Below are 23,722 nucleotides of genomic sequence, written 5' to 3' on the forward strand. Positions count from 1 at the left end.
AAAAATAAAACACCAGAATTGTATTGTAAATTAAATACCCACCCGTTCCCACAATCAGTTAACGCCATTTTTTTAAAAAGTGGCATTGATCTGGCATTTGCCCCTTTTACATTCATCTTGCCCAACGTCGTGCAGCCAGGATTGTCTAAGAAGTGGGGCTTAAAGCTAATGTAGCAGTGACCTTAAGCGCTGCTGAGTGGGCATTTACAGGTTTTGAGTGGGCCTTGCCCGCTCAGGCCCTTCCCTGTCTACGCCGCTGCGCGTCGTAGTCTCAGGTTCTTTAGCCCCAAAGGCAATTGGTTGGCTGCAAGATGGCAGAAGCAAGTCGCTTACCTCTTGAGGAGAACTCGAGCTCTCTACCAGATGTCTGTGCAGTACACTGAAACCATTGTAGAATATACCCCCCAGATGTTTGACAATCGCTCGTTTATTTGTATTTGTATTTTTATTATACTTTATATAGCGCCTTTGTCCAAAGCGCTTTACATAGGGAGAAACCACGGTACATAAACATTAGTAGTGCAGATTGACGTTCAGGTACTACCGTTAACAGGCAATCAAGGACAATGAGCAAGTGACTTTTTAGAGAACGTAACGGAGCAAGAAGTAATGGAACGGAGAGACAGAAGGAGCATATTCTAATGAAGAGAAGCAAGGAGCTGAAAAGAAGGAAAGCGGGATTGAGCACGGGGAGGTTGAGGGGGGAACATTTAGCCTGAAGAGACTGGAAGAACAGAGAGAGCAAGAGGGAGTATAGAAAGGGGGAAGAGAAGCAAGATAGCCAGGGGAGAGCCCATAGAGATTTAAAAACTAAGCAAAGAAAGTGAAATTTAAGTTGAGAATAGGACAGCCAACCAAGTGAGGCTAGGGAAGGAGAAATCGAGTCGCGATAGGGAAAAAGACAAAGTAAGCGAATAGAAGAATGGTAGATTGATTTAAGAGGAGCGAGACGTGAGGAGGGAAGGCCAAAGAACGTAACAGAACAATAGGATAATCGAGAAAAGACTAGTGAAGAGATGAGAAGGTTTGTAGCATGTAAGGTGAGGAAAGGACGGACTCTGCAAATATTATAAAGGTGAAAGTGACAGGAGCGAGATGTGAGAGATATGATAGGCAAAGGAAAGATTAGAATCGACGTGAAGACCAAAGTTATGCGCAATAGGAGAGAAAGATAGAATAGAGGGAGGAAAAGAAATAGAGGGAGGAGGGGGTGCTGAGGGAGAGTGTCGGCCGGAAAGAATAAGACCTCAGTCTTTCTGGCATTTAAAGTAAGAAAATGAGAGGACATCCAAGATTTGATGGCAGAAAAACATGTTGAAAGAGTGTGATGAATATCAGGAGTGAAAGATAGAAAGAGCTGAGTATCATCAGCATAGAAGTGATGCGATAGTCCGAAGGAAGACGATATAGAAGCAAGGAGTGAGGTATATAGGGAGAATAGAAAAGCACCAAGGACTGATCCCTGAGGAACACGTTGATCAAGGGGATAAGGTACAGAAGTGTTGCAACCCCAGGAGACAGAAAAAGTTTGTATAAGTAGGAAGAGAACCACGATAGAACAGAACCCCCCGAAGACCAAAGGAGGAAAGGCAGTCCAAATGCAAAGAGTGATCCACAGTGTCAAAAGCAGCAGATAAATCGAGAAGAATGAGAACAGAAGAGTCTCTAGAATAGCAGGCTGTGACGAGAGAGTTAAGCACACAGGTCCAGGCTGTCTCAGTGGAGTGACGGGGGCAAAAGCCATACTGAGCGGGGGTGGGGGGGGGGAGAAGAGATAGCCCAGGCACAAACGTCGAGATTTGAGAATAAACAAGACGCTCCAGGAGGTTAGATAGAAAAGGTAAAGGAGATATGGGACGAAAGTTTTAAACAAGAAGGGGATTAGCTGTAGGTTTTTTTAAAAAAAGAAAATAGGAATAATAATTGCGTGTTTGAAAGCAGTAGCACACTGCATCATAGCACACTGTGCCACCTGCACTTTTCCACCATGCTAACGGTCAGCAGTGCATTGCGCAGAAGCAAAGTGCTGCATGCTTTCAAAATGCACTTTCAGATTCCAAGGTCTCCGAATGGCCATGCAGCAGATGGAACTGTTATAAAAACATACCAAAGGTGTCTAAAATGCGCCTGCTTATTCCTATGGCGTTTCAGGCAGGCAGCAGAATGTATAAATATAATTCCACATCAAAGTTGTACAAATCCCTCTAGTGGAGCAGCGTTGGGCTTTGGCACCAGCTATGCCAGGAGCAGAAATCCTGTTGGCATTACTCTGTGGATTAGACCGGGTTTAGCAGAGGAAAAGCTGACTTCCGGAGTGGCAAAGCATCTTCAAATCAGTGCTACCGGGGATTTCCAGGCACCGACCCGCTTACAAGTGTAAATTGAGGATTTTAAAAGGACGGAGTATTAAAACGTTTCAGCCAAAAAGCGGGCTGCTGAACTGCCCCTAAAAACGGGGTGGTGACGGATTGTGGGGACTCCAAAGTCCAAACGCAGTGGAAGGGCTTGCCGAGATAAAAGGAATGGCTCACAGGAACCAGACCCACAATTCAGACTAAGCCAAGAGCAAGCAAACCCAGGCTCGCGGATCAGTTAACGAGAGAATACTTGTCCATAACCCCTAATGCAGCTGCTAGTTAGTTGCAAGATGCTATGCAAGCTTGGGGTTCACTCTACAGTTCCGCATGAATCTCCAATGTGTGAAGGATCAGGATGTCCCATTGTATAGGGACTTTCGGAGAGATGGCCTTTTGGAGGGGGGGGAGCGGACACCCACATACTTGGCGCCCCTGGAATGCACAGTACGCCTGCTTCTACTCCATCCCTGTGATGAATCAAGCCAAATGATGGGATACAGGACAGCTCAGGAGCTCAGTCTAGAACTTGAGAGACTCAGAACCTGGAGTGTCCAGGATCAGGATACAAGCACCATCAGGTGCTTTTCAGAAAAACAAGGAATCCCGACACGGGAGGCCCCACAAACGGCAGAGATGTGCAACATCCCTGCTACACATCTAACCAGACCATTCCCTTATGGAATGTATTAGGCTCCTCAGTCTGACACTCACTATTAATGTGCAAATAAAGTTAATTTGAGGAGTTCTTCCGCTATGTTCGGCCCTTTGCGTGAATTTAGAGGAGGGACGCTGAAAGTAAGTCTGCTCTTTTCACAGTTCTCAAACAGCATGGGAAGCCGACTGAAGGCTCCGACCTCATCCAAGCAAGCAATGGACAATGAAAAGAGAATTGGACTATGGATACCATTGGCTACTCTGTGAAGGACAGCGCAAATGGTTGCAAATGCTTGCCATTGATTGATAAAGGTCACTTTACTCATGGCGGGTTTGCTTGTACTACACTTCAATATCCCAGGCAACCTTAGGCCATATTAGACACGCGCGGTTTGATGCCCGAGCACATTGGTTATATTAACTCCTCCCCCTCTCCTAACATTTCCTCCCTTGCCTCAGGCTGTGTGGTTTAGAGATAGGTATTCTGTGGAGGAAGAAGTCGCCTACTACATACTGACATCCACCTCATGGAACACATGTTCAAGAGAAACACATTTGAGCAAGCACTCGGGTCTGCCGATGATAATAAACTAGATTTGTTTGAAGGAAGTCTTTTGCTGGCCCAATACATTTGGTATTCAAAAAGGATGTCCCTGCACTCTGGTGACTAAACTCAATGAATGGGCGTCGGTGGAGTCGCGGTTCAGGGACACCAATCTCTGTTGCTTTCAGTTGCAACTTATTTCGACGCTAGTGTTCACCGCATGTCTCCTTAATATTCAAATTCACAGCCATGGGACATTCATGGAGGTTGGGGGCGAGGAGGAGGGGGGGGCAAATTCTGTTTCTGGGGTACCTGCCAATAGTGAGAACCCCAGAACTAATCTGGTTATTTCGTGACGTGTATTGATGAGGCTTTATCCACGGTCTCGTTCATTTTTTGCATATCATATGCTATCAAAAAGCAATACATTAAGCATGCAACGCATGTAGTGATTGAATTAATTAGAATATACCAAGCAGCACTGACCCCCTCCCCCCCACCCTAAAATGTGGACTGAAAAATCAAGCATCTTGTGAAAAGAAATTCGTGGACAACTGGCGCACCCACGAAGTACTTTTCGCTCAAGAGAAGACCGTATCCATTTGATTTTAAAAAAACGGAGTAGCTGGGAGTGAAAGTAGCATATCCAGGTGAAATATGGACATATCATTAAATTGGCTTTGCATAATCACCCAAATTGCACGGGATGAATGGGATTTGTTGAAAACGTTAAAAGGTGAACCAATACAAAAGTTTTCCCTGGAACTTGCAGTACTGAAAGGGGGCAATTCACCTTTAGTTGTTTGTTTTTTATTGGGTTATTTAGTGCAGTGGTGAGTGTCCGGCCTGTAAAGCTGACGACTGCCATTGGATCCCCGAGGTTGGCTTTAATAATTCCTAAATTCAAACGGACATTCAATGTTTATCATTTCAGCTGGGGGGGGGGGGCGGAGTCCACCCTCTGAAACAAGTGGGTGGACTCCGCCCACCTGCGTGTACCCTCGACTCCAGCCCTGAGTAAAAGTACCGGTCTTTGCTATGGCATTCGTCGTCTTAAATTCAAACCTCAAAGGCTACCAGCTTCCCCGCGTCCTCAAGCTCAGAGAAACAGCTTCACGTCACACCGTCATTACTTTGGTTCTGTGCGTTCCAGGTTTCAAGTAAGAACTGCTCTGTCATGATGTACACTTTCTAAAACGAGGAGTCAAGTCCGCACACACAACGATTGGTGTTGGCTGTATAATCCTTGTTTGCCAGTCTTCAAATCGTGCAGTCTTTTTGGTACCCTAGACACTAGTACTCCGGGGCCATCTTTCCTCCATCCGGGTATTTCCCTTATGCGCGTTCCCACATATCCTGGTTCGATATGAATTCAACAGATGCCGGCATATCCGAAACTAAGGTTCGGATTGGAAAATATAGCACGTGGGCACAACTGCGGAAGTAAATGTCAGTGTCACGCACTCCAACAGAGCAACGCCCGGGCGTGGGGGACGCGTGCCTCTGCTCCCCGTGCAGTGCGTTCCTCTCGGCCCTGCTGGCCCCCAACCCACCCGCTGCACCCCTAACAGGAAGTCAGGGGTCACTTTTACAATACTTATATAGATGTAGCCAACTTCTTGCTTTTCTGTGATTTCTAAAAACAGGTTAACGCAATTAAAAAAGTTATTCAAAATAAGTGATCTGGGTGTTTTGCACCATGCAGCTTACACATTCTATTTCTGACGAGCCTATGCACGCGCCTACGCTTATTTATGAGGTCTCAGTTTCCGTTGATGCAACTATTGGCGTGGGCTCGCGACAGCCATCCTGTATCGACGCCCGTAGGAAGAAGCACTGTTGTTTTTTAGTACCCGTGGGCAAAACATATTGCACATTTTCAAGCTCCATCTCATTTGCTGCACCGCCCGTCTCTGAGGACCACCGGTCTGGCCTTGGACATATGGAAAAGTCGATTTAAATCTCCACTCGTGCTCCATTTTGCTAGTTTTCTTATTGCCACTTTCATTCAAATGTCCAAAATGCAAACCTTTGCCCCTTTGGGATTGGCAAGTAGTTGTTAAGGAATGGGAAGAAAATAAATCGCCCCAAAAATGGGGAAACCTGTGGAACGGTTTGTCTTTTTAAAGACTCCTGAAATACTAGTATTTTAAAAAAAATAGTTTACAATGACAATCTTTTTTTTAAATGTGTTTATCAATATAAATGTGTACGCACAGTGCTTTATACAGCGCAAACCCTAGCACTGTACATCAATGGGATACTCTGATAGGGTATAACAGCTGGATACATTTAGAACGAATGTTTACGGTAACCTTGAAAGGAGACGCAGAGCGATGCACGGGTTTACAGGCTCGGGCGGGACAGCTCTACTCCCACTGAAGCGATATTCCTGCGAGTTCACATGATCTCAACTTCCTAATGGCCCCTACCAAGTACATGGGGTGATGCCCAAACACTTCCTGTGATGCTGAACCCCGCGGATATGGTGTAGTCCAGGAGAAACCACCTTCACAAGGTGATCCTGGCTGAGTGCACAGCGAGCATTACACCCCTTTTGCAGCTGGTCGAATGACTTTATTACATCTTAGTAATCTTTATTGCAACATTCATTCCTAAATAGGCTGTGCCTTGGAAACAGGCAGGGGTGTTGCTAGGTTTGGCAAAGATCCGGGGCTACACTGTCTGGTCTGTTGGGACTCGGGGCTAGCTAGCCTTTTGGTTGTGGCTCCTGAGCTTCTACCCGGGGCTTCACCCCCCCTCCCCCGGTGCCCTCCTAGAAACGCCTCTGGAAATGGGTACCCAGGTAGAGACTACACTTTACTGTGTCAAACCCAAGAGGTTTCCCCTGTAGGGTTCCTCGCAAAAAGGGTGACTGTGCACCTTAGCCCTCCAAAGTCATTAATTAAAGTCGTACCTCCAATCCAAGGTTTATAGATGTTGACTGGAGACCACACATGGCGACTGAATAATCCCCCACCTGCCCTAGACGCAAGGATAAAGGAGAATGCTCTGTGTGAAGCTGCCGATCGGAGAAAAGACGTCAGACCTGTCCGGTTCCCACAGACCTAAAGAAGGATATGGACCATCTGAAGGGAATCCAGGCCGCAGAGCCTGCCGAGCCTCGCGTTTGGATGCCAGTCCATCTATGAGATGACCACGATTACCAAACATTGACACAGAGGTTGCCAGGTAAGCACAGGTCAAAGTACAAACAAGGGTTGCAGACAATTGGGACACCAGAATAAAAGAAACTGAATATTTGCAGCACGGCGGTGAAGCCGTACAAGTCCAAATTCTCAGGTGCCACCAAGGCATGGACAAGGGGGCCACAGCCATCCTTATAAAAACGCAGGCTCCCCCACCAGCCTGCCTGCCTGCTTCAGAGGCGTTTGTTTTGGTGTGCCACCCCAAGAGACCTTATCAGAACACCCCCCACTCTCCGAAACATTTCTGGGGGCGCAGCTGAGCTGCAACAAGGTCGATGGGAACGCAACCTGCTTAAAAGTTAGTCACACTTGTAATTTTCTGCCATCCAAATATCCCCAAGATCGGCACGAAAAGCGGAACGAGAAACAAGCCCTTATCACCAGAGATAATTTGAACCATGGCGAGCCTGGGACCTTTTCTAGCATTTGGGGAGTCCTAAAACCCAGACTGGAAGAAACGTGAAGCCGACCACTCTGAGATGGCTGCCAGTAGTGTATCCAGTAAAGGAAAGAAAAACAACCTTAGTCAAGACAGAAGGTAATAGACAGTGATCATTTCCCAACACTAACCATGCAAGAGGCAAGGAAGTGCAAAGTTCCTATGGCAAGGACATGCAGTGAAGTAAGATCGAAAGCGAGCAAGCCCAAGGCATAGAACTGCTGGCGCCCCGTCCAGTGGTATTCAAAATTTTATGCTGCGCACCCCCTTTGTTCAAAAATATTGTCTGAGTCCCCCCCTTGAGAAAAAATATTGTTGTCGGACCACCGAAAAAAACAGATCTGATTATATTTTCTATTAAAAGCAGTCGCTGTACCCTCTTTTTGAAGATTCACCCCAAATCCCCACCCATCCTTCAGATCCCCGTAGGGGGGCCAGCCCCACAGTTTGAACACCACTGCCAAGTCCCTCCTGTGCTGTGGGCTAGGAAATAAATGTGCAGGCCGTGCCTCTGCATATCGTAACCTAGGCAGTTGCACCCAGACAGTGGAAGGGTGATTAAGGTAGTAATGGTTCTCCACACGAAAAAGCCCAACCGGTCTATCCACCTGTGACAATTGGGGGTAGGCGCAACATTGTTTGTCATTCATGTGTTTCCCATCGGGACTGCGCCCTGGCATGCCGAATGTTAATCTCTACCTTTTCCCTGTTCTGACAGTGCAATTACTTCCAGGGTTCACTTTCATTGAAGAGCTGAGGGCACTGCCATGTGCTATGTTGCTCTGTAGAGGGTAGATCTGTAATCTGTGACCTCCGATAACCCGGGAAGTTGTCTGGTAACGGACATGTGCTTTGACCTATTGCAGTGAAGCATTCGGACAGGTGGTTATAACGCAACCTGGTTGTGCATGTGAGGAGAAGTGAGAAGAAGGCTGGTGAGTAGGTGCTTTAAGTAGGCGTCCCACGCCAATGCCCTTGGAGTAGGATTTCTAAACCCCAGGTGCTCCCTCTCCTTCAGTGTTGGAAGTGGAAGCCTCCTACGTACCTCTACTGCCTCGATCAACACGAGAAAGGTCCTTCAAGAGGTGGAAAGCCCGTGGAGAACTTTGGACACTGATGGCCAGTGCGTTGCCCGATTCTTTAACTGACAAAGGACCAATTGATGATTATGAGGAAGACCAGATGCGTTTATGTTTTGCCACTTTATGTTGGTCTGCAAAATCGTTTCCCCAAACCTCACTGAATAGGGCAAAAGTAATTGTGACTCCAATAGGATGGACTGTGCGCGTCATTGCCGCTGATGCTTCGGGATGGTGTACGCTGAAAAGTTTGAGAGCACTAGATCATGTGTTGCATTTGCTGCTCACGGTTTCTCTTGTTTAAATACCCCACCACCATGAATGCCCCACCGATGCTGGAGAAGTCTGAGGTGGTGGATTGTGTCCAAAGTGAGGGCCACAGAGAATTCTATACGAATACATGTATGTGCTCCACTGGAAGAGGTGAGGACTTTTTAATGTACGTGGTCTTTGGTTTGAACTGTACACAGCTTTTCAGCCGCATCAATTATAACTCTGGATAAGCGGATGCTGGCCAAATTCCTAAGATGACTCCTGTGTACTCAGCAGGGGGACCCACAGCACTGTCATTAGTTCTAGGTGCTGAGTTTGGTGGTCGTTCAGGACAAGAATGTGCTTTCTGGTATCTCAGCCTACATCGGGAGATGTGATCCCGGATTTGGGGGAATCTCGGGGTATTCCATTTATGTTCAACACTATGATAAGTTTCTCTTCGTGTTCCTGAAGCCCAATCGGACTAGCTGGGTGTTTTGGACTCATGCCTATCCTTTCTCATATGTACATGAGTTAAACCAATATTGAAGAATCATTGGGAAAGGGTAGCACTGTAATTGGGATCCTGGTTACTCCGTTTTGTGCACCTTAATAGTTATTGTATCCCTGGTTTTCCCCTGCCAGGTCTCTTATTGAAGGAAAATGTTCTGCATTGTTTACTACATCTAGATGCTTGCTATCCTCCATTTTGTTATACAGGAGTCGGTGTGAACGAACGTCTAACTTCTATTTCCTAGCACCGGGCCGGTAGATGCACTAAACTTTGGTTTATATCGAGGTGGTGGTATCTGCACATTATTGCCCCTTATACATTTGGCACATTGACTTTGTTTAGGTGTCCAGTCTTTAGATCTCCGGTATCTTGGGAGCTCTTCTCCTCTTGCGGGTGAGCACCACACTTGCCTATGTAATATTGGAGGGTTGTCCTCATAGGTTTTGCCTGAAACAATGGGGATTGCATCTAGACTAGAAAGTATAAACTGAGAACCTGAAATTCGTAGGCCTTTTGAGGGCAACACCAGATTGAAGAATGGCGATACTCCAAACGATTAATTGGTGGGTCATCAAGCACCCACATGAGAGCCAACCATATGAAATGCTCGCCTCCTGGCCTAACATTGATGCGTGGGGATATTGTTTACCAAGCCAAATGCCAACGCCATGCAATGTACAAGACAGATGGTGAAAGCAACTGAAGTGTTGTCCCATTGAATACCCTGTCTGAGATGAGAAAGTAGTAAACCGAGTGCCCACCCACTTGTAAGGAGTAGGTCTCTACTTTGGTTTTATAAGGACTATAGATGGAAAACATTCTCGCCCAAGCCTTTGGCTTTAAAGTGAAAGTTAGTTGAGATCAAAATGACTTCTGCTATGCACTAGTGGGTAAGTAGTGGATACAACTCTTAAATAGCCCCACACTACTACCACCAAACCAGCAGTGATCTCCATCATGAAGGTGAAACCGGCACATCCTGATGGGTATATATCTTTTACCTCCTGGAGTAACATGGGCCGGAGGCAGGTTATACTCCTTAGGAGGGATGCGTGCTAGCACAGAAACATCCAAAACCGTAGTATTGTGGAACCAAAATAAAATGTCCAAATAAGGTTTAATTTATACTAGGAATACAAACTCCCTAATCAAACCCATTCCAGTAAGCGAAAGATACAAAATATACAGAATTTGTAAAGAAAGGGAGCACTCTGGGTTGATGATGATCACACACAACAATTTCAGCAGCAAAGTGAAGTTCACTGAAGGGTTCTTTTAAAATGTTAGCTAACAAGCTGCCAGGACAGAATCACTTGGGCTTGTTCTGTGAGCTCGACCACATGGAGCAAGGCTTTTAGACGCATTACAATGGGTGGAGATGTTTCTAGCCGGTTGTTCCCAATGGGTCGTGGTTGTTGAGCCTTGGTTGATTTGGCTGGTGCGCTGTCAATGTTCTCTGCCTTAATGCCTGTAAGACTGAGATGCTTTTCATTGGGACCCCAGCTCCCACCTTCCCTTCCTCCCTCTGGCCACCCTCGGTGGGTCCCTTCCCCTCACCATCTTGGAAGGCAGAAAACCTTGATGTCATCTTTGATTCTTCTCGCCTCACATCGCAGACCTTGCCCTGAAGGCCCACTATCAGCTGCACCTCCTCAGAGGTATTCTCCCTTTCCTCACCTTCCCCCAGAAACTCAATGTTTCCAGCGTGCTGGCCTCTCTAGGCTTGACTACTGTAACAGCCTCTTCTTCAATCTTCCTTCATCCTCCCTTCGTCCACTTCAACTAATCCAGAATAGGACTGCAAGACTTATTCTTGGCCTGAAGCCCAGGCACAGCAGCTCTCCAGGCTTAATTTCTCTCCATTGGCTCCCGGTTGCTGCTAGAATCAAATTCAAGACCCTATGCATCATCCACAAGTGTTTCTGGAGTCTGGGACCCCACTACATCCAAGTCTCTCCCTCGAAATAACTCCATGCTAGAGCCCTTTAGTCTGCGATCTCGAAGTCTCTGTGAGTCAGATGCTTCTCTAAGCAAAGAGTGGGGGGTCGATTTCTCCTCCGCAGGAGCCTCCCTCTGGAATGGTCTCCCTGCCCGTCTGAGGCTTGAGCCAGGTCTCCTTAAGTTCCAGAAGCTACTCAAGACCCTCCTTTTCTCCTCCTCCGTCACTCTACTCTCCCCTCCTAACATCTTCTGCCTCAATGATGGGTTGACTGGTTCCCTTTGAGTACTACAGGGCTGCAGCTCCTCACCCCCGCCCCATCCACTCCCCCTTTTCCCTGCACTTAACTGCATTCCCTGGTACTTGCCCTCTGGCCTCCACTTAGCAATTGCACTTCTCCCCTCACCCTTTCCCTTCACACCATAGCACTTAGTTTTTGTGCAGACCGCCGCATCTCTCCCCCCCCCCACCTCCCCCTGTGAGGAATTCGACCATCCGGACAGTGGGTGTGCACTCGCTTAGGCTTTTTTGATGTTTTTTAAAAAAAAAGAAATTGAATGATGGGAAATCAACCTTGGAAAATGCATGGGGCTAATTTGCACAGTTTCCTATGCTCACAGCCCAACAAACAGTTACATGTACTCTGGGTGTACACAACCTACAGGCACAGTCTTCCTGTCGTGTTCAGTTGGAATGTGAAAGCCATGGGTTCATGAAAGCAGCAAGAGGAGAAGGGCAAGACCTTCCTCCTGCCATGGCCAGCCTAATTAAATATCAAAGGCTCCATGGATCAACCCTATCCTTTGTCTGCCTGCTGGTGGCAGCGCATACTGGTGAGAAATAATTGAAAAAGGACTGGTCGCTGGACTAACAAAGGGTACAGGAAACCCAACACCCTTTTGATATACATCTGTGTCAATTTGAAGTCCGCTCCAGCCCCTTAGTCTGAAGGGCAGTGAATGCCATGTCTGGGACAACATTTTAGAGTGGTCATCCCTGCATTCATGAAGGTACGAGTATGTGATTTGATGGAGACAGAAAGCCTTTTCTTGCCATAACTTCAAGGGAGACCTGCGCTTTGAGCAGGAGCACAGAGAGCTTAATTAACCAGAGAGACACTTTGATTCACAACAGACAGGAACATGGGTGGGACTTATTACATGCTGTCACCCCTTTAGCTTTCCTGTTGCAAAGCACTCTGATTATGACCTCATGGATAACAGAAGGTTGTTGGTGGGGACCCAGGATTATCTTTATTAAGGTAGACTTAGCCTGCACCAATCACTGGGGCCCATTTGGCTTTAAAAGAGGGTTGAACCCCTCTTTTGGCAGATCATCAGACGACTTCGAGAGGAGTAAGGAGGACTCATTTGGGCCCTGACTGAAAGTACAGTCTGCCTGGCAGCTTCTGCCAGAGAAGGAAGGCCAGGATTTCCAAATAGGGAAGCAAGATCCCTCCCATAAACATCACCCATGGAACAGAGGAAGATACTGACCTCGCAGGACCCGTACAGCAGCTCCAGAACCATTACCCAGCTAGCACACAGCGTGCCTAGCTAGGTTCTGCCAGCTAGCTTCCTAGGTGGGAAGAGCCTGAGAGTCTCTGAACAAAGGACAAGGCTGTTGCTTGCAAACACTCTCCTTAGCTTTGGGCCGTCCACCTTAAAGGACGACACAAGCCCAGCGAAGACACTGCAAGGATCGCCACGGCCAGCATCCATCTTTCAAGGACATTTTTGAGGCAGTCGAGCCCTCGAACCGCGACCGGCTGCACCACTGACTGTTGTCACGCTGCAGTCACTGAAGCCATGATTGTGCAGGTTTCCGAGTACTAGTGGTCTCTGCTTGCAGTAGACCTTTTACAGCCAGCAGATCAGTCCAAATGTTCCTTTGTGACGGTTGTGGCAAAGGGCTTGCCAATTATTTGGATATTTTCTTCTTCCATGGAAGATATCTTTGTGGTAGACTGTACCCCTAACAAAGGGCCAGGTAAAATTAATCTGTAGTCCAAAGCTAATTCCACAAAAGGGGTGGTCTCACCCCCTTAAATAGACCATCTGCAGCAGTGGCTTATAGCTTTATGTAAGAGGTCCAGTCCTGGCTTCTATGTTCAGTGTTTGTTGCCTGGCTATGTCAGTCCCAGAGTGCTTTGTCTGCAGGAAGTAGGAATGGGGCACAGAAAGCGTGGGATCACTGTGAGAGTAGAAGATGGTGGGACTTTTCTCTGGACCAGTACTCCTCTGTTGGCTGCTCCAACTCTGCTCTCTACTTTCTTCGCTGCATCAAAGTCTTTGAAATTACTGCCCTGTTGTGAGCCCTCCATTGTCCTGGCAGGGCTCTCCTTTGAAGCAGTGGTTCCAAGCTCACCGGCTAGGGAGATTTCCTGTCCTCTCGTGATGGCAATGGAGTTTTCCAAGAGAGAAGTGAGGTTTTCAAAGATGTCCCCAAATGGTGGTTATAGATGAAACTGAGCCCCAGATGATAATACATAGAAGACCCTGTCAGTGAGATGAAGTCGCTAGCAACCAAATGGACCAAATTAAACTGAAAGCCTTTTTCCCCAGTGGAATTGTACTTTGCCAGAGACTACTATGGGATGGGAGCGCACAATTATAGACTTTCTGGATCTGAGCTGCCCATGGGTGAAGGCAGTCCCTCACCGATGGAACTTTGGATTCCATCAGGCTGTTGGTGACAATGCACATCATTGTAACTGCCATCTTGCTGAACTAGCAGGCAGCTGCTGGGAGGTGTCAGTGGATTGGCTCCCCAGAATGACGTGCTTGCACTATACTATTCAGCATGGAGCATCATGAAAGTGGGGTATGGTTTCAGAGACCGATTTACCTGCATCATTTTACATTAAAAATGAAAAAAAGCTCACGCTCTTCCTCCCTCGCAGATGGCATAGGAGCAAATTTCACTGTTGAAAACTGGACCACTCCTCCCAGTTTATGCAAAATGGATACGTTCGAAACGGCCAATCTCATGCCAACCTATTATATCTTTAAAAGTGCTTGGCTTAACGCCTGCTGGTTACATCTGCCAAATATACTGCCACTGCATAGATGTCATAAAAGCAGAGACTCCTATCACAATTACCCAGGGACTGTTAAGTAACAAATGGAACCATTCAGGTCCCAATAAAGAAATTCTACTGAACGTAGTTAATCTAATCAAGAGGAGGAAAAGAGCACTGAGGCACAATCGCATTGCCCCACAACATTTGCAATCCCAAACACTGATTGGTTCTTCATTTAGGGTATTTTCAGTTCATGTACTAAGTCTTCACCACTTTACGAGTAGGTACTCCCAAGGCCAAAAGGGAGTAAGGGACATTCTCCCGTTTAAGTGCGAGTTTGTGGAGCAGAGCGCTTCCACAGGGTTTTGGTTGCTAACACTCTGTCATTGTGTGAACAGAGAATATCACAGGGGCAACGCTGGTCTTGGAAGCAAGACCACGCCAGCAACAGAGGTTTGAATCCCAGATCCGCACTTAGAACCAAACTCAGGTATGGTATTAGGGGTGTTATTAAAAAAACAATTAAATTAAAGTTATTAGCTACGTTCATCTGCATCTCAAAGACAAAATCCCACACAGCCCTCAGTGAGCTGCTCAATATTTACCAGCACTCAAGAACAAAATGAATACAAATGGACTTTTCAAAGTTGCCTCTTCCGTTTCCATGACTACTTATTTAGTGGAAAAAACATATATTTGTTTTGCTGAACTGCAGATTTAATCTCAGGAGGATAACTCAGGGGCAACATGCTCGCCTTGGAAGCAAGTCGACATGGAGCACCAGAGGTTCGATCCCGGGTCCGCGCTTAGAAACCTCTGGGTAATAAGCGCAATACCCAATCATATCATATTGTACAACCACACCTTGCACGCTTGTGCCAAAGAATGATCGAAAGCAGGTCAATACCGAACACCGGCTCTTTAAGTAGGATTGTCTATGGAGATTGTCAGGTGTTAGTGGTTTAGTCAATCCTCAGAACTCCTACTTTGGGTCCCTTTTGCTAGTTTGAGGAGGTAAAATGTAATACTGGCTTTTTTTGGTTTGTATTTTTTCTTAGAGCGTTCTGGATAGGTTCTTTTGGCATTTCAAAATGGATTATATAATAGGGTGGACAAAACCGTAATAAGTACTCGGCATTCACGTCAGCCCAGCAGGAGTGCATTTGTTAAGTTTCAAGTATTTGTGTTTTGTTATGAGGGAGTCCTTTCTGTATAGGGAAGAGATCACTGACTGCTCCTCAAAACAGGCTGAAAAAGTGTATGGACATGTTTGGTGATTTTTGTGATTAATTTACTAGCACACATATGCAGCGATTATATAATGTGCAAAGGATGAATTTTGCTTTTCAGGCATAGGAAATGTAGAACTTACTGCATCAATTACAGATCTCTTAATGTTAAAAAATGAAGCGCAGGTACCTCTATAGATTTTAAAGTATGTGATGGAACTAAAATGTTATGTTGTGTATAATAAGACACAACCCACAAAGAGCGTGCGGTCTGTAATGTTTTTAAGAAGATATGTAATATGTGTAGGACGGTGGGACAAAACAAAATTGATGATTGTATCGGAAAGTACGCAGGAATTCTGGAGTGAATCAATACTAGATGACAGATGTACAACTCATTTGATATTAATGGTGGTAGAATCATGAGGCTTTATCCTACTGGGATTTAGGAAGATGGAGGAAGGATAGCTCGGGGGCAACGCTTTTGTCTTGGACCCCCATCCCAGCGCATTATAAAAGAACAATTATAATAATTATAACACCCAGATCCAATAAATCCATTCCTAACTAAGGTTTGGTATTTACACTGCTCACCCCCGCCCCCTGGTGTTTTAGGACTGGTGACTGCTACCACAAATCGGGTTGCCGCTGCAGGGTCTCCTGACCTCCAATCTGCCACTGGTGGTCTTCTTCATCAGGGTCTTGGCGGGTTTGTAAGCTGTAGTTCAAGCTTGGGTGTGCAGTTCTTCTGGTGGCGTCTTTAAAGCTCTCCAGACCGAAGGCTACCACCTCTTCAGCTCCTGCCCCCTGCAGATGATACGTACCTACCTCTTCACAATAAATGTGAACTCTGTGACATTTATCCGTTGAACTCTATTGGCTAACTTTTCAAAGGAAACTCCTTATGTGTTTCAAACCTTGACTCTCCTGGCAAATTGTGCTTCATATATGTGTTGAGATTGGGGTTTGCCATTTTCAGGAGCATCGTTTGTACTAGTGATACTATTGTTTAAATGATTTGTTCAAGTGTGTAACTGTTGGAACACTTTTAAAGTCTATAAATAGATCTTCCCTACAATAAAAGTGTGTGCTACTGATTTTTAATGTTTGGGTTTCTTTTATATATCATTTTATGTTTTTTATGATACTATTTCACGATATTAACGTACGCCTCTTTTTTGTTGCTATTTCTGACTGCATGACCTTATACTAAAGTGTACATTTGTCAGTAACTTTCCTGGGTGGAATTACCTCTGCATGCTTCTATGTGACTAGCTGTACCTTGGGATCACGCCTTCTATCCGCCTAAGAGTTAAGTCTAGCTGCTCCGACACGTCTACCATTGCGAGAATCAGACCGAACCTGGTGGCAACCCTTCCTAACGCTACAGGTTGGTGTTTCTAGACCCTCATCAGGGGACACCTGAAACATATTCCTACCACCTGGCTTTTAAGCCCACATCACTATGCATTTTGGAGCGCAACAAAGGGAAAATAACGCTTTAAGTACATTACAGGAATTCAAAATGACGTTAGCGCAAATCCAGGATTTGTAGGTAATCACTTTTCAGGCTCTGCGTGGTTATTCTTTCCTCACGAGTGTGAATGTGAAGGAGTGAAGTTTGGTGAGAAGTGGGCAGTGGTGGAACATCACTAGTTTTGTTGCAGTTAAGCCTGTTCTCCTCAGCAGTTACTATCTCTGCAGATCACTGTGTGGCCAAAGACCAGTCATGTATCGTTATCCAGATACACCGTCACTTACCGAAGGGGCGTGGCATTACGTCGCGGTGACCTCACGTCGTCTTTCCTGTGACGTTTCATATCCTGCATGATGCTAATTAGTCCTACACTTGCATTATTAGGTGTCTCTCACACAAACACAAACGCACACACACTTGTCATTGCCAATTTAACAGTACTTGTTCATAATTCTCTTCATTCAACCTTGGGCCAAAGGAAAGGAGCTAGTTTCCAGCAAAATGCCACAGTTGGGGCGGCGGGGGAGGTGTGAGAGGCTGTGTATTGAGATAATTCCATAATGCTGCCAAACAATGACTCACCTCCAGTGTGTTGTGTTTAGTCCTGTGACAAGCCCCCCCCTTACATCTAGCCCTGTTCCAGTGTAAAGTCGTTTCTCTGCGGAAGCACACTTCCTGTCACATGAGCACCTCGTCCTGATACGTAAATATCTGACCCCTAATGGGCAACATATGACAGAGCTCGCATAGGAAAATCTCCATCTAAGCGCGCACTATCAGCAAAGCCACCCCATGATGCCTCGGTAGGCCTCCCTGGAGCCCCAGACTTTCCAATAACTAAAATGCGAGATAATGGGCTAACATTGCCTCTCCTCTTTAGAGGATCTACAACCCCAAGCACACCAATTAGGCACATCAAAAATTCCACAGAACCTGGATTGGGGCACATTTTGGTACTCACACACTTAACATAACATAAACCAAATAGGGCTCAATCCATCCATATACCGTATTGGTCTTGGTCAAGCAGACTGTGATATAAGGCGCCATCAGTGGCAATTGTGAGCCATATAAATGCCAATGATGAAAACTGTCATGCATCTATGGCTAACTTTATCCAGAACGGTAAGACTCCCAACCACTAAGTGTAGCAAAGTCTTGAGTGTGAAGGCTTGAATGCAACGTCTGTGTGCAATGGCGAATAAAGAACTGTTGTGGGATTGTCACTTAGCCACCTCTAATCCAACTTTAGCATTCCTGCATTTGGAAGTTAAGCTTTGAAGGATAAATCCACCATGTTGGTCTCTGTTTTCCAATAATGGTTCATGGTTGGAATCTCAAGGTGTGACTGAATGCAGAGTATCGGGGCAAATTCTAAAATGGCTTTTAATTAAGTGCATGAATAAGTCATTCCAAACACTACTAATATATGCAATCCTTTCCCCCTCTACATTAGAAATGACAAGCATAAAAAACAAAATAGCCTAATTTATGTATACACCTCCGTCCAATTGATGACTAAAAATGGAGAGTACAAATTACAAAAAACTTTAGCAAAAAATACAGAATGGCTATAGCATTAAGACGGCACAAGACTACCTCCGGTTAATTTCCATTTTTCCCTAAAGTGAGTTGAGCATTATTTGGCCCAGAGTTTGACTTTCTGGCAAACTGCAAATCACACTAGTTTAGCCTAAAATGTTTGGACGGCCATAAAGACGGAAATCATTTGTTATGACAAATCATTGTTAAAAATGGTTTTTTGTTTGTGTTTTTTCTTTTTACTAAAACAAATTTCATCAAAGCACAAATATTATTTGAAAAAATGTCCCAGAAAGGAATTTATTCTTTGTAGTAAATTCAGCTTTTTACTACAAAAGCAAATTGGTTCCTTTAAAAGAGAAATGATTTACTGATCTCCGTCTCCCAGGGAAATTCTTCTGGATTTGCTTTGTAGCGAAACACCAAATTGTTTCAAAACATTTGTATTTTTAACACCGGATTAACTATTTGCGAGAATTAAAAAAAAAAAAAAAAAGTTTGCCTAGCACTACCTGGGAGTGCATTGCAAGTTAAAGTGGTTCATTTGGTACATAAGTGGAGTGTTTTGTTAGTGTGTTCTTTCTCTGCAGTGCCCCTTTAAATGTATTCCTTTCCCAATGTTTATTTCAGTCTATGATTTTGACTAGCTTTTATTTTATGCCATTCTATCCGTTCATTAAGGCTGCCTGTGCGGGTTTCTTGTTTGAAAGTTTACCCGTTGATCTCGGCATGGGACATTTTTCCTTTTCCGCCTGGTTTTCTATGCCTTGAATTTTGTGAGGAATGGTCTACTTGACTTCATGCTCAGTCGTGCCCTTCTGTACAACGTTTTGCTTTTCTGAAGAGCTGAACAGCGAGCCACCGCACAATGGTGTCCTAAAGAAATCCAAAGTACAAGAGAGAAATAGAAGAAACGTTTCAGTCCTTCAAGAACGTGTGTTCGTCTTGTTGTTCAAAACAATAGCATTTCAGCGGGAGTGAAAAGGAGTACAGCAAACAGGGGGGCAGTAGACAACACCAAAAGGAGTGAATTTCAGACCAATTATGGTTCCGTACTCTGCATAACAATGAAACTGAATATTAGTGAACTGACCCAAATAATGATAGTTCATACTTGCGTGTCAGGAATAGACTTAAAAACTGAAAATGAATATATGGAGTGCATCTTTTGTTTTACTTGCACAATTCTGACTGTTGTGGTTACAAAACTATCACTTTTTTGTCAAAAAAGGTTAATTTAAAGTAAAAACACAATGTCGCATCAAATGTAGGCATTTGTATTTATAAGACACATCACAACTGCAAATAGTGGGCGCAACGTCGGTGATTGTGGAGGAAGGTGGTTCAAACATTTCATGTTAGGCACAGATTCCTGGGTAGATCGCTTTTGACCCAAAAAATATTCATACATAAAATAGTGGAGAGCACAGGTCCTCCCATTGTGTTGCACTGATCCAAAGGTAGATATGTTATCTTATGTGAATCAATTCTGTGCTTAACAGGACTCTTATAAATCCACGAATGCTCGGTGAGGCTCACTGGGATAAGTTCTGTCTTTGACATAGATGATCTAGTACTCCTGGCAATGCTATGACATGACTCGCGTGGCTTAGGTCTGAGCTTAATGTGGTTGAAGTCAAATTTGCCGCTTGCCAAGACTAATGAAGCTCCGTTCTGAGCTTGAAGTGGTTGATTTGGTCTGGCTCTTCGGCTCGTGTGGCTCAGTTTAATGCTCGGGATGTACGGTATGGTGTGGTGCTATGTGTGAGACAACTGATTTGACTCAGTAAGGAGCTTGGTGCACAGGAGGTCTATCTCCACGGGTGACTTGTTTGTTCTGTGATTGATGCGGTGGATGATGTTAGTCTGTGGTTGATATTGCTAAAATTGCTCGATTCTGTCCTTGACATGGCTTCATTTGCATCATAACATGGCTCACTTCTCTTCTTGATGAGGCCAATATTGTCTAGCTGTACGTCTTGTGACTGTTGTGAGCCTGTCCTGTGCCTGTCATGCTGATATGGTTCAGTTCTACGCGTGGCATGTCTTGCTACTGGACTTAACTTGGCTGATGAGGTACATTTCTGTGCTTTGTGTGGCTCTACTGGATCTATTTTGACTTGTGAACTCTGTTTTTAATTGTGTTATATATTCATACCGTTCTGTATCCCTAGTCGAATGCGTACTCTTTTATCAAAGCATTGTGGTGTGCTATGGGAATGATGATCCCATTTATTTATCTATTTATTTATTTATTTAATGCCTTGATGAGAGAATATGTTGCCAGACGTTATTCCAATGGCACCTACGTGGTTTTACAGCATGCTCCTAGCTGTCCTCCAATTCAATCCATTTGCATTAAATTGTAAAGTGGACCCCTCATTTCTATTGCTTGACAAGTGTCTTACTAGTTGATACCTTTTTGAAATGTAGGGCTTTTGGAAAATCGCACAGCACGATTGTCCCCTCGTGTCCCTGAGGTTACGGCTACTTTTTTAGTTCTTTAGTTTTTCGAAATAGTGCGTACTGCAGACTGCCTTGTTTGGCTTCTAATGCTTGTTTTGTTCTTTGGTTCCTGTAGGTGAGACATCATCATGCCACGTGCTAACGCCATGACAGCCGGTGGGGCATTCGAAGCCAGCAAGACATCGGAGTCCTGCACACAGTTACCACAGCACAGGTAAGACCACTCTGTACCTTCATTGTTTGTTACTGGTGACAAATGTTATATCTGATCTGGTGTTGATGAGGACTCGATGGGAAGCTTCAAGCTTGGTGCTGTTAGTTTTAGTTCACTCATATGAAGTTTTAAACATACTCCTGGAAACCACAGATTAGGCAGCTAGGCATTTTATCGCAAAAATCTTGCTTTTAAGTTCACATTGGAATCGTGCATCTGGAAAACCTAATGTGGTGGTGTAGAGGAGCAGGTGGACGCATTATCCCTAACTCCGGCCCCCTCACCGCCATCATACTGAAACAGTAGGAGAAGGGCTCTGTATGGGACCCATGTGGTGTTCCTAAAACACATCGAGTGTACGAGAGACAAAATGCACTCAGACAGCTGTACCAAATGTACCCTCGCACTGAAGTGGTGGAAGTAGGTCATATGGAAGTATGGCAGCACGCACCATTGGACATCATTGAGCTCTGAGTGAAACTTGACGTGGACAGATTGATGTCATAAAGGAGATATATGAATCCATACTGAAACGATATGAAAATACTGAAGAATGACGATGTAACTCAAGTGACAAGAGAAACATGTATGAAATGATAAAGTACTCATGAACACAAAAGAAGACACGTAACTTGCTGATAAGAATAAATGCGTAGTAACACAAGGTAGAAAAGATACACAGAAGTTTGCTATAGAGGACCATATAACGTGGCTAGGACAGCCATTACTGGAAAAAGGAGGCAGGCTCTTACAAACATTCAACTCTACTACCTCAGAAACAGACCAGGGTTGAAGAGTCATGAGATGCTGGAAGAACAGCTTTGTGTGCAAAAAAAGGAGTCAATGTTGGCCTGGGATCAAGGTTGCTATTTTTAAGGAATAGCTGCAAAGCACAAAGGGAGGCAGACGGATGAGTCAAGGACGTAAGATATATTTCTCTAAGATTGAAGAAAACATTTAAATGAGCCAAGTATTGGACAATTAAAAGTGTATAAAGTCTATGCCAGGTAAAGTGAGCAAGTCTCAAGAGGCCAGGAGGAGCAATGACACCCAGTATAATTACATTAAATAAGGGGCTGAAATTTACAAATTTGTGGTCTCTTCACATGTCAATCAGATGTCGAAAACAAGGGCAATTCATTAAGCCTCGGATGAAGATAGTGATGTGCTTTCACTCCCTTCACTCCCTTCACTCCCTTCAATGTCAGGCTACAAGGTCAACTACGGATGGGAAACTTGGGTTCATGGCTGGATTGATGAGAGATGGACTAATTGGGGAAAGCAGGGAGTAGTCCGATGTGATTCAAGCACCTAGGTTTCGGTTTCCTTGCATGCTGCTAGCAGAGTCGAAAGTCCAAGTTTGCATGAGAATGCCAACCAATCAGTGAGTCTATTGGGCAAACTGCTATACAATGTTGCATAGACCAATCCACTGCCATTTAGTTTGCTTTAATCAGTATTATACGAATTTAGAGGTAGTTTGAGGATTCTTACAGATAAGAGACAGCCAACGAAGTACTAACCCAACTGTATTGTAGAAGTAGACCTGTTCCCCTAACCAATCCCTCCCGCTAAGAAGTTTTATGGTTTGCCATGTAGGATGACATCATAGATGACGCATATTGGGGTATAAGACCCCTGTATAATTAAGTTTGTGTGGGAGTGTGAAAGTATCAGGCTGATTTCTGCCAGATAACCATGCTTTTTAAAATTGAGAATAAAGTAGTACTTTGCCATATTCTTTAAGTCTGTCCAGTTATTTGGTCTGAGATCTTTATTGGTAATTCCATCTAGCACAAAGCGGCCTTGGAGGTGCTAGAGCACAGTGGTAACGGCATTGCTGAGTTTTGGGTTTGGGTATAAATATCTTGTAATGTAAACATCTTGACTTTTGAATAGAATGGTCATCCCAACTCTTGTAGGAAATAATCATCACAGCTCTTGATGGGAAGGCAAGTCCAGCGTTGGTAGGAATTGGCCATTGCCACTCTGAAAGGGAGGCTTCATTCCTATTGTTGAAGAAAGTGATCATCCCGGCCTTGCTTGTTCTGGTCCTAAAGGCCCTTGCTAGATGTGGTTCTCTGAGCCCTAGTCAGCCATGATATTCTGGACCCTTGTCAGTGTGTTCCTCCGAGCCCTTGTTAGACATGGTCCTCCCAGCTCTTGGGCTGTTTAGGGAGTGGACTGCAACCAGTGAATGTGCTAATTCCGGATCTAATGGTGGCCAATTACACCGCTGACAACAGCATTCTCTTCTTCTACCTCCCAAAAGAAACCTCGAAATTCTAGAAACATCACTGAAGTAGTTTATCTCTGACTTTAGAGATCACACAGCCAAGATAAAGCTAGATGACTTCCTAACCATTCCATCAAACCAATGCTGCAGGTTCCCGTAGGCATTACTACTCTCACCAAGGATTTAAAATGATTTCCAGTCACTCTGTAGCATCTTGATCAAGACATTTTACAAGGCTTTTGCCTGTATGCTGGCAACACCTCACTGAGTTTCTTGGACAACAATGGTCCCTTCCTAAGCAAGATATCAACCGGTCTTGATGCCATCTAAAGAAGCCAATTCCTGACACATCAAAACCAGAGAGCCTAGAATGTGGCACCAAGCGGATGGTAAAACTACCCCTTTTATAGACTTCATCATGGGGCCCTCCTCCTATAGGGTAATGGAAGAAATCTGGATATAATTATTGAAGCCATACATGCTGTCTAATCACAGAATGTGCATTTTTCAATTTGCACCCATCCTGGCAAGTCATCCCTGTCATGGATC

At 44.9% G+C, this 23,722-nt stretch overlaps 1 protein-coding gene across 6 annotated transcripts in view; it reads left to right on the top strand.

Moving 5' to 3' along the window:
* The window catches only part of DENND2A (DENN domain containing 2A), a 420,914-nt gene that overhangs the window by 180,438 nt on the left and 216,754 nt on the right, over window positions 1–23,722 (top strand). For all 6 annotated transcript variants that reach the window (XM_069628810.1, XM_069628811.1, XM_069628812.1 and 3 more), the window contains one exon: window positions 20,839–20,937. In XM_069628810.1, coding sequence (XP_069484911.1) covers window positions 20,852–20,937 — 86 coding nt within the window. In that variant the 5' untranslated portion in view covers window positions 20,839–20,851. The remainder of the gene's footprint in view (window positions 1–20,838; window positions 20,938–23,722) is intronic.

The sequence above is a fragment of the Ambystoma mexicanum genome, chromosome 12 (assembly GCF_040938575.1).
Source record: "Ambystoma mexicanum isolate Mex_15411 chromosome 12, UKY_AmexF1_1, whole genome shotgun sequence".
Lineage (NCBI taxonomy): Eukaryota > Metazoa > Chordata > Amphibia > Caudata > Ambystomatidae > Ambystoma > Ambystoma mexicanum.